Genomic DNA, 14436 nt, shown 5'->3' with positions numbered 1-14436 from the left:
GTCTGTGGGCTGTGTCCTGAGCTTCAGCTAATTACATGAAAAGGATTATTTCCTTTTCTTGATGCTTGTTATTATTTTCATCCTTCATGAGCCTTTTCTTCTGTTTCAGGAACAGCACTCTGTGGTAGGCCAGGGAGCTGGCTCCACTCCAAGCTCCAGTTCTTGCTCAAATCCAAACACTGGAAGTGGTTACATGAACTCATCCCAGCAATCATTGTTGAATCAGCAGCTGATGGAAAAGAAACAGGCTCTGCAACGGCAAATGATGGAGCAAAAACAACTCCTTCTACAGCAGCAGATGTTGGCAGAAGCTGTAAGTTTACTAATTTCTTATTTTACATGGAAAATATTGTCATAAAAACAAGAGAAAAGAAAGCTAAGACAGGGAGAAGAAAGCCCCCTAAAACTTCAAGGTGGTTTTGGCAATGCCTAGAACCTCAAGAGTGTGCCTTGTATTTTTCAGCACTTTTCTAAGCCTTTTTGAAACCTTCTTCAATCTGTATGAAACAAGTTTCCAAGCTACTGCAGTTTCATTACAAGAACGGTCCAAGCATATGCTTGGCTTTGAGACATATGAATATTGTCCATAGTTTTCTTTGCAAGATAAACCAAGGTGCACTGCTACGCTACTTTCACCTCAGAGGAAAGTTTACTTCCAGGATCTGTCACCAAGTCAGCACAGTGTAAAATGCCTGTGTGTAAACAAGGATCAGGTGCCTTGATTTTGGGGTTCAACACAAGTTTGTTCATGTGCTTCACAAGTTTGTTTGTGCTTCACTAGGATCGCATATGAGTCCTATTTTCTGTGGTTTTATTCTTGCATTTCTAGGTATCTGTAGCCAGTTCTCTGTCCTTTGGTATCTGAGAAACTAGTTGGGAGTTTCTGGTCATTTTAGGAGACATGGGGGATTCTATAGAGGAAATATTTCTTGACTTTTCGATTCATGCAGAAGAAAAAAGAAGTTCAAAGTCAGCTCTCTGTGCTGCAGTTTTCTGTCAGAAGTTTTAGCAGAGCAAAAACTTAATTGCTCAAATATCTTCTCTTAAACAAAAATGGAAATTTAATCAGCTTGGCTTTGCTTTTGTATTTTGTGCACAGAAATACACATAAAGTTTGCCTACAATTTTTACATCAATTGTGGGGATTTCATGGGAGTCTGTCTTCCTCACAAGGATTCAAGTTGAGTAGGATATAAAAACAAACCTTACAAATCTTAATCAGAGCCCTCCCTCCCAACATGAATTGTGGAAATGCCCTAAATAACACAAGAAGGGGTCTCCTCCCAGTGTTTTTAAGTGCTCCTGGGAGAAGAAAATTGTCATTGCAGGCCCCCAGCCAGGTAATAATTGGCATTGACTCCATGATTCTCAGAAGGCTGATCAATCACTTTATTATACTATACTTATGAAGAAACCCATCGCACTCACAGACAGTCACAATACAGGTGGACCCAATTGGTCCTTCAATCTAAACACCATCACCACTGACCAATTAAGAAATCACCCTTTGGTAAACAAATCTCCATAACACATTCCACACATTCACAACAACAGGTGCAGCAAGTGAAGATAAGAATTGTTTACCATTCTTTTCTCTGATCTTCTCACAGCCTTTTCCAGGACAATGCCTGGGAAAGTTGTGCCTGCTCTCTGTGGCCAGAGAGCTGCTGCCACAGAAAATACAGATTTTTCACTAGAAAGTCCATATGCATGCTGTTTTCAGGCAGATTATCCCCAAATTACTCCAATGGACTTGCATCATCAGCCAGGGCCTGACTTTTTCACACTGACAAGCTGATTTTTCATTCTGGCAGTTGAGCCCAAAACCTGTGCACATTGCAGAAGAAGTGTGATGCTGTCCCAGCAGCTGTCCAATAAAGGCACATGTGCACCAAAGTCACAATTTTCTGCCATGGGGGCATTTATTCCAAGGAACCATGTCTCATGGGTGAGCAGTAGCACTCTGGAGGCATTAATCCACAGTGATGGTGATGAGAGATTTGGCATTGACTCTGGTGCCTGCTCTTTCCAGATCTTTATGAGCACAGGGCAGTTAGTCAGATTTCCATTCAAGGATTTGGATTTTTATCTTCCTCTCACCAGAGACATGTCCCTGCAAGCTCAAAACAACAACAACAACAAAAAAAAAAAAACTCCCCAGCTAATATATTTTTCTTGCAATGTTTCCTTGCTGTCCTTGTCCCAGTTCTTGTACTCCCAATGTAAGAGGAAAGTCAGCACCTCGAGCTGTACATGTACAGGGAAGCACAGGGCATTGTTGAGTGGCATGGAAACAGCCAACCCAGCACCATCCTTGCTAAACCATGTATCCTGCTGGCATCCCTACTGAGGAGACCTGGGGGGAGAAAAAGCAAGGATTTTTCTGGGTTTTGTGGTCACCCCTCCAGTGCAGGAAGGCAGAGTGAGGGAGGGAAGGGCATGGCTGTGGATGGAGATGACAAGCTGAAATTGGAATACACTTTGTACTGCAGTGCAGACATGGATATTGTTCTCAGAGGCTGAGAGGAAAGTTGAACCAGGCTCAAACACAATGCAACCAGCAAAAAGATTTCCATATAGACTTCAATAGGTGATGGCACAGTTTCACAAGTGACTGTCCTGTGGACCAGACAGAGTGAAAGGAAGAAATACTTCAGTTTTTTACCTACTGAGAAAAGAAAGATATTGGCAAAACACAGAACCAGGAAAGCATAAAGAAAAGCAAATTAATGTACTTCTACTCTAATCCTCTAGGAGAAAATAACTCCACAAGACCAGCTGAACAGACACTTGACAAGACCACCACCAGATTATAAAGACCAAAGAAGGAATGTGGTCAACATGCAACAAGCAAACCAATATCCTGGTAAGTACCCATGGGTTCAATGCAACTCCTTCCCTTCCCTTCCCTTCCCTTCCCTTCCCTTCCCTTCCCTTCCCTTCCCTTCCCTTCCCTTCCCTTCCCTTCCCTTCCCTTCCCTTCCCTTCCCTTCCCTTCCCTTCCCTTCCCTTCCCTTCCCTTCCCTTCCCTTCCCTTCCCTTCCCTTCCCTTCCCTTCCCTTCCCTTCCCTTCCCTTCCCTTCCCTTCCCTTCCCTTCCCTTCCCTTCCCGAAAGCCACCTGTAAGAGCTGTGTATGCATGGGATGACTGGGGCATGATTTTCTGGATATCTGCTTCCATCACTGCAGAGGCAGTCAGGGGTGGCTGCTGCCCTCGTGTGCTATTTACCTCACTGTCCTGCACCACTGAGAAGTGCTGGTGTATGATCAGGTGCTTTATCCAGGCTGATACTGCCTCCCTCAGACTTAGGGAAGGAGGAGTTGGCACCCCTCCCATTAGCACTATCTGAGGCAGATGTGCACCCAAATACCTGATGCAGAGATGTCCTCTTGACTATGCAATCTCACTGTGTTCAGATGCTTCTTTCACGTATATGCTACATCTTGGCTCAGAGACTGACATGAGAACCATCCCTCCCTTCAAATGGCAGTTCATGTACAGTGTGAGGACCCTCATAGGATTTTTAAGTACCCCACATGGCACCATCATGGGTGGTACTTTTGGTCTGTTTAATAGGCTGTGGTTGTGGCCTTAGTGCTGCTCTACAAGCAGCATTTCAACAGATCAGTCAAAGAGTAGATAAAAAGCCCTTGCTTTCTGCCAGAACTGCCCAGGCCAGGAAATGCCCAACACTTCAGGATTAGTCCTTCGCTTCAGCTCTTATGCCCTGGCCTCCTGGGAGAATCTAGTTTTTGAAGCACAGGATTATTTGTTTAGCTTTTCACACTGTTCACCTTGCTGATTGGCTGAAGGCCACTCAGAGAGCAAAGGCAGAGTAAGGAAAAAATGCTGAGGAGAGAGGAGGTGGGGGAAATGCAGCAGATGGGACCAAAGGATGTTTTCTATAGTGCAAAAGTGTCTGTGCATGTAAGTATAAAAAGAATTCTTTGCCTTCTAGTATATTTTTGTATGCAACATGCTAAAGAAAAAGAAGAGGGTGGGTTTGGTTTTTTTTCCCATAATTGTTGGCTCTGCAGATTCAGCTAGTGATTTGAGTCTTTCCTTCCTAGCTGTCCTTTGTAGCACAACTTTTTCAGCTTCTATTATGATTTTAATGAGCTCTGAAGTGCAGCTTACTCACATGCCACCCCTCTGCCCAATCTGCTGGCTATGTGGGATGCCCAGCCTGGCTCTGTAGGGATGGGCCAGGTTGGGCTGCTCAAGCAGCATTCATGCACTCCTTTGCTCTGCTTACAATTTCTAGCAGTGACAAGCTTGCTGCAACCTGGAAACTGCTGCTGGAAACTGCTGCTTTCTAATGGACCTGGGTGTTAATCTTCTCCAGTAAACTGGCTCAAGCATCCCAGTGTAATAGCCCACAGTGAGGGTTCTGCTTGCTAGCTTGGTACCTCCTGTACTTCCAAAATAAATGCTTTGGCAACCCCAGCATTTTGCTGAGGAATCTTGTGATTTGCTGTATTGTTTAATGGTTTGTTCCTGGAACCAGATGATTAACTGAGACTCTTGGCTTTTACTTAAAAACAATCCATTTCTAGCCTGAGAGAGAAAATGGAAGCGAGTGCAGCCACATGTGTGAAAGGCGCCAAAGTGAGTAGATCACCATTGTTATGTGGCGGCTCCTGTTGTTAATCTGATGGACTCTTTGCCAATCTTGTGGTACTTGGAGTCCCATCTCCTCAGTTTGAAACATGTGGGAATGGCAGCACTTGTCCATTCAAATCTCAAGTCCCTGCTGAGTGAGCCCCAGGAGAACAGCAGCCTTTCAGGCAAGCCTGGGAGAAAGGGGCTGTGCTGGGAGCTTCCAGCAAAGCTACCAGAGGGAGCGATTAGGAAACTCTTGCATAAGGGAGTAACAGTAGGGAAACTGTTCCATTTTTCTGGGAATAGCTTTGCTCAGATCAGGGAAGAAGAAACAAAAAGCTAAATAAAATTGCACAGGCTGGAGAAGCTTGGTTGAGTATTTTATTTCTCTATACTTTTCCCCACAGTGCCATGACATGGCAAGAAACCCCAAGAAAGGAGCAGGTGAATGGGGTAGGGAAGCTGTTTCTCCAAACTGCCGTAGCCTGGGGTGCCCAGCTGCTTTACACAGTGCTTCTGAGGAAGGCATTTCTTCCCATCTGTAAAAAATAAGAATGGAAAATACTTGCGTTAAAAATAAAAGTGTAAAAATAGCAAAACAAAGAAAGATGAAGCTTTGTCTTTTGGCAACAAGTACAACCCCTTCCCAAACACTTGTGTTCTTTAAAAAGTGTAGTATTTGCAGGGGCAGTGTGATGGTAGCCCTGGGGTTTCCTCAACAGCTGGCAGGGACACCGCAGGAGGGGCTTCATCCCAGTGGCAATGAAGTGACTCTACAAACTTGTAGTTCAGGTGGAGGGAGAGAACCGTCTCTTGAAATGCCACTGAATTCTGTACCATTCCTCCTCTTTAATATGGCCTTATGGGAGCAAAAAATCAGGGACCCATCCCTATCATCCCTGAAAAAAAATGACAGGATCACAGAAAGGTTTGGGTTGGAAGGGACCTTAAAGATCATCTAGTTCCAAACCTTCTGCCATGGGCAGGGACACCTGTCACTAAACCAGGTTATTCAGAGTGCCACCACCTAACCTGGCCTTGAATACTTTCAGGGATGGGACATTCACAACTCTTTCACTTTCAGTCCAGTGTTTCACCACCCTTGAGTAAACTTCTTCCCTATGTCTAATCTAAACCTATTCTCTGTCAATTTAAAGTCATTCCCCCTTGTCCTGTCACTGCATATCCTAGTAAAAAGTCCCTTTTTCTCTCTCTCTCTTGTAGCCACCTTCAGGTACTGGAAAGTACTAGATCACCTCAGAGCCTTCTCTTCTCCCACCTTAACAACCCCAACTCTCTCAGCCTCTCTTCATAGGAGATGTTACAGTCATTCCAAAAACACACAGCCCAGCAGCAAAGCCAAAGATGGGGCTAATCATGTGGTTGCCAACTGAGCACTGATTGTGGGGATGTGATTGTCCCTGTTGGGCTGAAACCAGGTGGACTCCCCATAACATATCCTGTCCCAGGGGCTGCCCAGCTCAGGGACTGAATTTAGGTGCTTAAGTTAGAACAATACAATTCTGAGGATAATTGGAGCTTGTTTGTGGAACAGGCTGCCTGGATAGGGGGAGCTTCTTAATTTAGGTATCTATGTTTATATTGATTCGAAACAAGCACTCTAGTTGTGGAGTCACACTCAGTGTTAATAATGATTTGGGAAGAGTTATTTTTTTAAGTCCTTAAGGGGAAAAAAATACATCTTTTGCATCCATTACTAAATGGAAATAGCATATGTATAAAAATAATGCAGAAAAAGCAGAAATATACATTTTTTTTCTTTGGTTCCAGTCTGTGGGAGCTGAACATCATTATGGTGAAATTTTAACAGAAACAGTATAATAAACAGATGTTCCTAAACATAAACTTTTTAAATATGTATGCCCATCATTTGTCTAAAAGAATTTTAAAAGAATTGGCTGAGAGGTTCTCCAAATTCTTAGTGTCACCTTTTATTTAGTCTTGAAACACCAAGGGAGACTGCTAATGCCATGATAAAAATTAAAAGTCTAAGTAGGTAATAGCAGCCCTAGTAGCCTAATGCAGAGTTCAGCAAAACTACTGGGGAGCAGATACAGCCCAAATAATAAAGAATTTCGGAAGGGAAAGATGTAATTAATTTCAAGCAACATGAGCTAATTTTAGAAGAATCTTTCCAGACTTACATGGTATCTCTTTCAATGAAACCACAACTTAGAGGCAATAGTTGTTCAGGTTATGTCCCTTAAAGCATCTGATTTCTTACTGCCTATTTTGGTTAAGAAACCTGAGTGACACAAAATTAACATATCTCAAAGGAAATGGCTGACAGGTCTCCAGATATCACTCACTGTAAGCAGGCTGTGTGATTGAAACTGGATAGGCAAACATTGTTTGAGATGATGCTAAACTGGAAAAATAGAGCTTACTTTACATCCACATTGGAGATGTGCAAAAGTTATTACTGTGACAAGCTATGATATACAGCTCTGAAATCAAACATCAAAAACTGTCAAGTTCTGAAAGGAGCTGTAAAGGACCAAAGGACTGGAAAACATGCCACACTCTGAGACTGAAGTATTTGGAGAATGCTGCAAGCATGACAGTCTTGAAACACTGTGTAGTAGGAAAGAATTTATGATGGACCAACTAATAAAATTAGTCACACAGACCAATATATAAGATTTGGTGATGAAGCCAAAGTTAGTCAAATTCCATCTGGTTTTGCCATATGTACGAAGGATCAAACCAAGGCAGTGTCTCATGCCCAACAATTGCTATTAGTTGCACCCTATGAAATAGCAGATCTCCTTGTTCCTCCTCTGGGAAAGGCTCAGAGAATTCCTGAAATGCAGTGGTACCTTGGTAGCAAGCTCATTTGACAGCCTTTCTCACACTTTGGGGGCCACCCAAAGAGGTGTGAGAATTTAGCTTCTACTGTGCCACGTGGCACAGATTTCCTCAGCTGACCCACACATTGTGTGAAGAAACATCTCCTTTCATTTGCCTTGAACCTGACTTTTTCAAGCTGTACTTCTTGTAGGGTTTGTACTGGAAGCAACAGTAGCAAAGGGAATTACACTATGGAGCAGCTGATTGTGTGCAGAGAGGGTTCTCCACAGTGCCATCTACACTGGCTGTGTTTAAAAAGTTGTTGGCCTTTTTTAACCAGTCTCTCAGGGATTAATTCAGTCTTGCACTGCATAAGCACTCAGACTTCATGGTATAAATGACCTACTGTGGCCTCAAACTAGAGGCTGTGTAGCCAAAGAAGTGAGTTTGTGTTGAGGTTTGGCAGCTGAAGGCAAGAAAATCCTTTCTTCTTGTCATCCATTGGCAGATGTTAAGTACAGGAAAATCCTCCATAAGACAGAATCAGCCAGGAGTGATAAATTCGTGCCAACTCATAACTTGTTATTTTCTGATGCACAAAAGGGGATGTTCAGGTGCAGCAAGTGCTGGCACATCATGTGTGGTTCCCTCACTGGGAAGTCTGTTTCTGCAGGGGCAAATAGCTGGGAAAAGAGTTCAGAAAGAGCATGTGTGGGGGTCACCAGGCACAGCACCGAGTCATGTCCTCATGCCTGCTTGGCCACCATGTGGGAGGACAGGCACGTCACAGACTGGACTGAGCTCCTGTCCCAGCAAATGGCTGCAAATGTGTGAGATGCAGTAGAGTTCTTGATCTCTGATCACATAGAGAGGCTTTGTCCTGTCTGATGTGTCTAGTGCTTCTGTAAAGGAAGGCAGGAAAGTCTTCTCTCCTGCCCAGTGGTTCTGTCTGTCCTTCCCTGTTCCAATATTTCTCTTACAGTGAACACCAGTCTTGACTCATGTGCTCTCCTCTGAAGGGATGGAAAGCCCACAGGTAGATTAGTATAGACCAAAGCACCCTTTGGATGAGAGGCATTTTCAAGGCCTTGAGCAAGTTCATATAAGTCCTCTTAAGAGCAAAGTGTCTTCTTCAAGAAACTCTGCTCATAGAAAACTGGATTTTTGAGCTGTTGGTATTTGAATGACACCACATATTCATGCACCCACGCTTGTTGTAACACTTCTGTTTTCTTCCTTCCAGGTGGTTCACCAGCTGTGAGCATGAGCTCCAACAACATGTCCTTATCCAACCCAATTTCAACTCATAGCATTATGCCCCAGAGCTCCAGCCTCATGTCCACCCCTGCTGGAACCCGAATGCCTTCCATCCCTGCTGCTCGGAGTATGGGCTGCTATGGGAACCTTCCTTGCAACCAACCAAGCACATACAATGTGACTTCAGGAATGAACCAAATGCAGCCACACAGAAACCAAAATCAAGTTCTGCCCAGCCAGAATAACCCCATGGTGTCTCGACAGCAAACCATGACACAGGGGAACAACGGGTCAGCTTTTGGGACGGGGTCAGTGGTCAACTCTCAGCAAATAAGGCCAAGCTTGACCCATGGAGCGACAGGTATCCCTGCTCAACGGCCGGCCAATGTGATGATCACGGCTACTGCCAATGCCCAGAATTGGGCCCCACAGGAGGCTGCAGTGAAGCAGCAGGATGCACTGAAACCTGCAGGGGTCCGTTTCCCTACTGGCACTCCATATCCTAACCAGTCTTTGCAGCGCAACGTAGGCAACCAGCATTTTCCTCAGCGTGCATTGGCACCTCCTAACCAGTTAACGGCGGCAGTCCAAATGAGGCCCCCTCTAAACCAAATGCACCAGACTCTAAATGGACAATCTGCTGGCTCACTACGAGGGCTCAGCATAAGACCCAATCAGCTGAGAGGACAGACTGTGCCTACCTTGAATCAGCCAGGAACAAGTATGACACCGCCGTCATCTCTGCCGTCAACAGGTTTCACAAGTACCAACCAAACCTCCCGGGCTTACCAAGGAAGTGACCATGGTAATGACCTAGCGTTTGACTTTCTGAACCAGCAAGGTGACAGTATAGGACCTGCGCTCAACAGTGACTCGGATTTTATAGATTCTTTACTGAAAACAGAACCTGGTAATGATGACTGGATGAAAGACATCAACCTTGATGAAATTTTAGGGAACCACTCCTAAGTGACAGATGAAGGGAGCCAGATGAAGAGGCAGCAAGGACATTAGCTTTCTCTTTAGATGCCAACAACCTGCTTCATTAATTTACACTCCAGTAAATGGGCTATCCTTTAAAATACAACATAGAGCAACTGCCCTGTTTGAAGAGTAGCTCTAGGAACAAAACTGAAGTGACAGTGTAAGTGATATTCCTGCCTGCCACAAAGGAGTGAAAGCATGTGAAGGGTCTGTTCCCCACACCTATGCCCAGCCGATTGTAAACTCATTGGTTCTTCTCAGAGGGGCTCCGGGAAAAAAACGTGTTCATCTTCCCACACATGGAAGCACCAGACAGTGGTATGGGCTGTGGAATATAATTTCTCTGAGTGCAAGTAAGACCCCAAGTGGTCCACAGCTCTTCAGTCATCATGTTCACAGCCCTTAACTTCCTTGGGACTGCTCAGCCCTGACAGCATCAAGCCCTGTGTAAATCTCATGGCATTACAAAAACTGTTTACTTCTGCACAGTACAAACTTACACTTGCTTTCCCAATGATTTTGTTATAAACCCTGTACCTTTTGTAGCACACAGCAGGGTAAGTAGTCTCATCCAAGGGAAGAAGGAAACAGATCATCCACCGTGTTACTCACTGTGCTCTAGCATTTGTGTTCTCCCTTTTGTCAGTGTTTGCAGTGAGTATTAGAGGATGCTGCTGTTCTGCCAGCAGCACAGTCATTCTGGGCATTGAGGGAAACATGAGATGAACTACTACCAAAGCTCAGGATCCTCACTTTGCCACCTTGCCCTTCCCCAGGAACTCCAGTGGCTTAATAGAAACTTGAGTGAGAAGGGTGCTCATGATTTGTCCCTGACTACTGTCTCAGTCCAGCTTAGAGGAGGGCAAATACCTAAAGTGGCTCAGCTAAGCCACTGTCCTTGTTTTCATCTCAAATCATGGCAAGTATCAATCAGGTAGTTCAGCCTGATCTTCTCTCAAACAGGTTTAGCCCAGACAAAATGCCATCATCTACCTGCCTGGGGGGAAGCTGCCATTTTGATTGCACAGCATTTTGCTTCCATCTTGTTTTCTTCTTCGCCATATGGAGGGAGTTGAAAGAGTTCTGGTGATGGCCCAGGTCCCCACAGCCTCTCTCTGGAGTACAAGAGGCTCTGCCCCTGAAACTAGCATGCACATCAATTATAACTCACAGCGGGAGGCTCCATCAGCCACATCTGTGCTTGTACATGAAAAAGTTCTGGGGATTATTTCTGGGCACTGGACTCAATCATCTGTTCTGGGTTTGGGGATGGACAAGCTAATATTGCCCTGAGCAATTTCTGTGTATCACTAGGAAGATATACTGGGGCAAGGACCATTCCCATGAGCAGTTTGCAGCCACCTTGCCTTGAAGGCTCTCAGAGCAGAGCAGTCTGTCCCACAGAGCATCCAGGCTGTCCCACACCTGCCAGGAAATAGTCTTGACTATATTAAAATTTTTGCTATAGACTTGGTCAGTAATGGCATCAGAAGGATATGCTATGTCACTATAAAGCAGCTGCACAGTGATTCAGACAGCATTCATGGATGAGACCAGACCTGGCAATTCAAATGAAAATGCTGTTCTTTCAAATGATGCAGTGCAATGTGTTTCACAGCCTCCTCTGAATTAGCTAAAACTAGATGTGGCAAAGGAATACAATGCCTACGTTCCCATGCTTTGGTGCTAAGAGGCATTGCTCAGCCCGTGCAAGTGCTTTATTCATCCTTGTTAGTGGCAGTGGGATGAGTAGACTATTTGACAATAGCCTCGGCACTTATCTGACCTACTTCTTGTGAGAGGATTTAATAAGGCTTTTCCAGTTATTTCACCCTGTCATTTCAAATGGGCACAATTTTTCAGGATGTTTCAAGAAGCATTGTCGCACAAACGAGCACCAGCACCTCCACAAAAGGTGTAACATGGGCATTTAGTTAGATATGCCAGTTGAGACGGTTCATTCCCAGAGAAATAAGAGGAACAAGAAAGCCTGCTGAAGAGTCCCTTCTGCCAACCCAGCTAGTGATCATTGCACACCTCTGCATTGTGTAATGGTGACTCAGCTGCCCAGAAAGCTCCCTCTTCTCCCCAGTTTTGGTTGGGGTGCATGCAGTCTCTTGGATATGTCAGTACAAGTTTTGCCAAGTCTTTAAAGAGCTTTTCAGCTCAGTCCACGGGGGTCCCACCTAAGCTTGGAGAGATACAGATGTGATATAACAAATGTGTCCCATGTAAATCATGCAAAACTAGACTGAAGTAGTAGCTGCACGAGTTTGAAGTGAAAGGAAGATTGGCTTCTCTGCCTCACACACTCCCTGTCTATGAGCAGGTCAGCAGTGAGTGTCAGTGCACTGGTAGGAACAGACAACTGCGATGGATGGCACTGAGGCCACGGCTGAGTTAGTATCACCATGAGCAATGAGCATTGTAGTCTGGTAACTTCAACTACCCTCACATGCCAATGAAAAAGCCACCACTGGTTTCTGTATTAGGGCCAGACTGATTTCCATTTTTTCCATCATTTCCTCAAATGATGTAAAAAAATTGTTCAGCTGAGGAGTTGGTCCCAAGGAGTCAGGAGTTGGACCCAATGATTTTTGTGGCTCCCTTCCAACTCAGGATATTCTACGATTCTATGATTCTATGATATCATGCAGTGGTGGACTCAATGCTGAATGTTGTCCTGTTGGCCTCAGCCTGGAGTGTGAAAGACCCTGGGCTGTGAGTGCCATCCCTGGAAGCAAAATTACATCCTGTCTTGAGTAAATTCAAAAAAGGTAGAGGCCATTTCCAGTCCTGTATATATTTGCCTGATGCATTTGAAATGCGAGCTTTTGAAAGACTCTTGTAACCAAAACTTGAATTCAATATCTTTTCTTCAGAACACTTGCATCTGAATGGAGCTAGTGTATTTTTTTTCCTTTGTTTGCAATGGTTAAGTGCACTACCCCTAAAGTCTATTTTTCATCACTGACTGGGCACTCTTCACAGTATTGGGTTGTAAATATAAAGAATTATTTGTTTTGTAAACTTTTGTAAAAACAGCAACGAAAAGTAATAATATTTTGCTAGGAATAATAAAAATCATATTATTTGGGTTATATTTATACATATGTGAAATAAATATACTATCAAAAAGTTGTATTTTATACAAAAAGTCAACTGTTACCTTTTGTATTCTATATACAAAGTTTTGTATGATATGATTGTTTATTTTTATCTGCAGATTTCAACTTTGGTTTTGGGGGAGGGCAGAACGGGATCATGGTTAAATAGCTGGGTCTGACCCCAAGCTCACTGAAACCAATGGAGTTTTTCCATTGCCTTCACAGGGCTTTGAATCAAGCCTTTAAATCACCTTCAGATATGTTTCACATCTGAAGCTCTCTGGAAACCTCAATATGAAAACATTCCAGGTTTCAAATTTTTTCCCCAAAAAAGGCTTTTATTATTATAATTATTGTTATTATTGTTATTTCAGCTGTTGGGAGGCAGGTGGGATCTATGTAACTGTCATGTCCTTGTTGCATGTATGTCTGCTTTATATTTTCCCCATATTATAAACCAGTGTTTCTCTATACAGACTGAAAAGAAAAGTTGCTGTACAGAAATGTTTGTGTTTATGCATTTTTACATGTGGCTGTATATACCTCCTAGTACTATGCAGTGACACTTATTTGACTCCATTTATTTTTCACCTAAACATGAATAGTATGTTTTTCAGTAGCTATCAAAACTCTGCCAAGTAAATCAATCAAAATTATCCCAAGTGTCTCTTTTCTTACTATGAATTTTATATTGAATGTCTCTTTAGTCAACTGCTCATTCATCTGAGTAAATTAAAATTTTGATATTTTAGGAGAGGGGGGGGTGATAAAAAAGAACATCTGGCAGCTTCCAGGAGCTCAGCCTGCCTCTTTGCCAGAGAGCTGTGACATTTTCTTACTGACTGAAGACATACCAGAAAGGGTAAAAAATAATGGTCAACAAAAAATGCTATTTTAGCTCCTGGTGAATGGGTTGATAGAATCTTCTAGCAGAGCAATTAGCTCTGGGATTCTGTAAAAATTGAAGCTGAGAACTGTGTACCCCCAAGAGTCAGTTACCCCAAGAGGGCTGGCTAGGTCCCCAAGCCCGTGCCCTGCCCCGGATCATACCCTGGAGATATTTGCCCCACTCCACTCACTATCAGAGACTCCTAATAAGAAGCCAGAAATCAGACAACTGGCTTCTCCTTTCCTCCTTGCCTCCTTCACATTACACCTCGTTCTAGCCTAAGGAGATTCCAGCCTATAGAGATTCCAGCATGTACAACATCACGTTGGGTTGTGGGCTGTTTCACACAAGCATTCATCCCTACCAGGCTATTTTTAGAAGGTCAGCCCTGAGGAAGTGTTCTGTTCCTCGAGAGGCTTTCCGGGCTCTATCTCCAAGTGGGTGGCTCTTCCTGCCCCATGAACTGAGCAGAAGGGGTGGTGGAGGGGATGTTTCCAAGGGACAAATGTCAGCACATCACTGCCTGTGCTCAAAGGCTGCCTTGTGCTATTTTGAGATGTAGGAAAAAAATAGGGCTCCCCACATCTTAACTGCTTCACTGCTGGCGGTGATGATGAGTGACTGCCGTGCAGCACACCCAGAGCCGTCTGCTCACCTTCCCCTACAGGGTAAGTGGGAAGGCACCTCCCTTGGCTGCCCCTCACAACACCAACTCTACTGGCTGCTGGCCTATCAGGTAATTTGGTTATGTTGCTTGATGCCTCCATTGTATCTGACTCCTACCCA

The 14436-nt window shown here is 44.1% G+C and overlaps 1 protein-coding gene across 1 annotated transcript in view; it reads left to right on the top strand.

The window, feature by feature from the left end:
• The window catches only part of MAML2 (mastermind like transcriptional coactivator 2), a 210524-nt gene extending 197107 nt beyond the window's left edge, over nucleotides 1–13417 (top strand). The window contains exons 3-5 of the mRNA XM_053971227.1: nucleotides 110–313; nucleotides 2755–2866; nucleotides 8657–13417. Coding sequence (XP_053827202.1) covers nucleotides 110–313; nucleotides 2755–2866; nucleotides 8657–9639 — 1299 coding nt within the window. The 3' untranslated portion in view covers nucleotides 9640–13417. The remainder of the gene's footprint in view (nucleotides 1–109; nucleotides 314–2754; nucleotides 2867–8656) is intronic.
• Nucleotides 13418–14436: the final 1019 nt, after the last annotated feature.

The sequence above is a fragment of the Vidua macroura genome, chromosome 2 (genome assembly GCF_024509145.1).
Source record: "Vidua macroura isolate BioBank_ID:100142 chromosome 2, ASM2450914v1, whole genome shotgun sequence".
In the NCBI taxonomy this organism is placed as follows: domain Eukaryota; kingdom Metazoa; phylum Chordata; class Aves; order Passeriformes; family Viduidae; genus Vidua; species Vidua macroura.
Note: the sequence above shows the minus strand (reverse complement) of the source record. Positions and strands in the feature narration are given on the sequence as shown.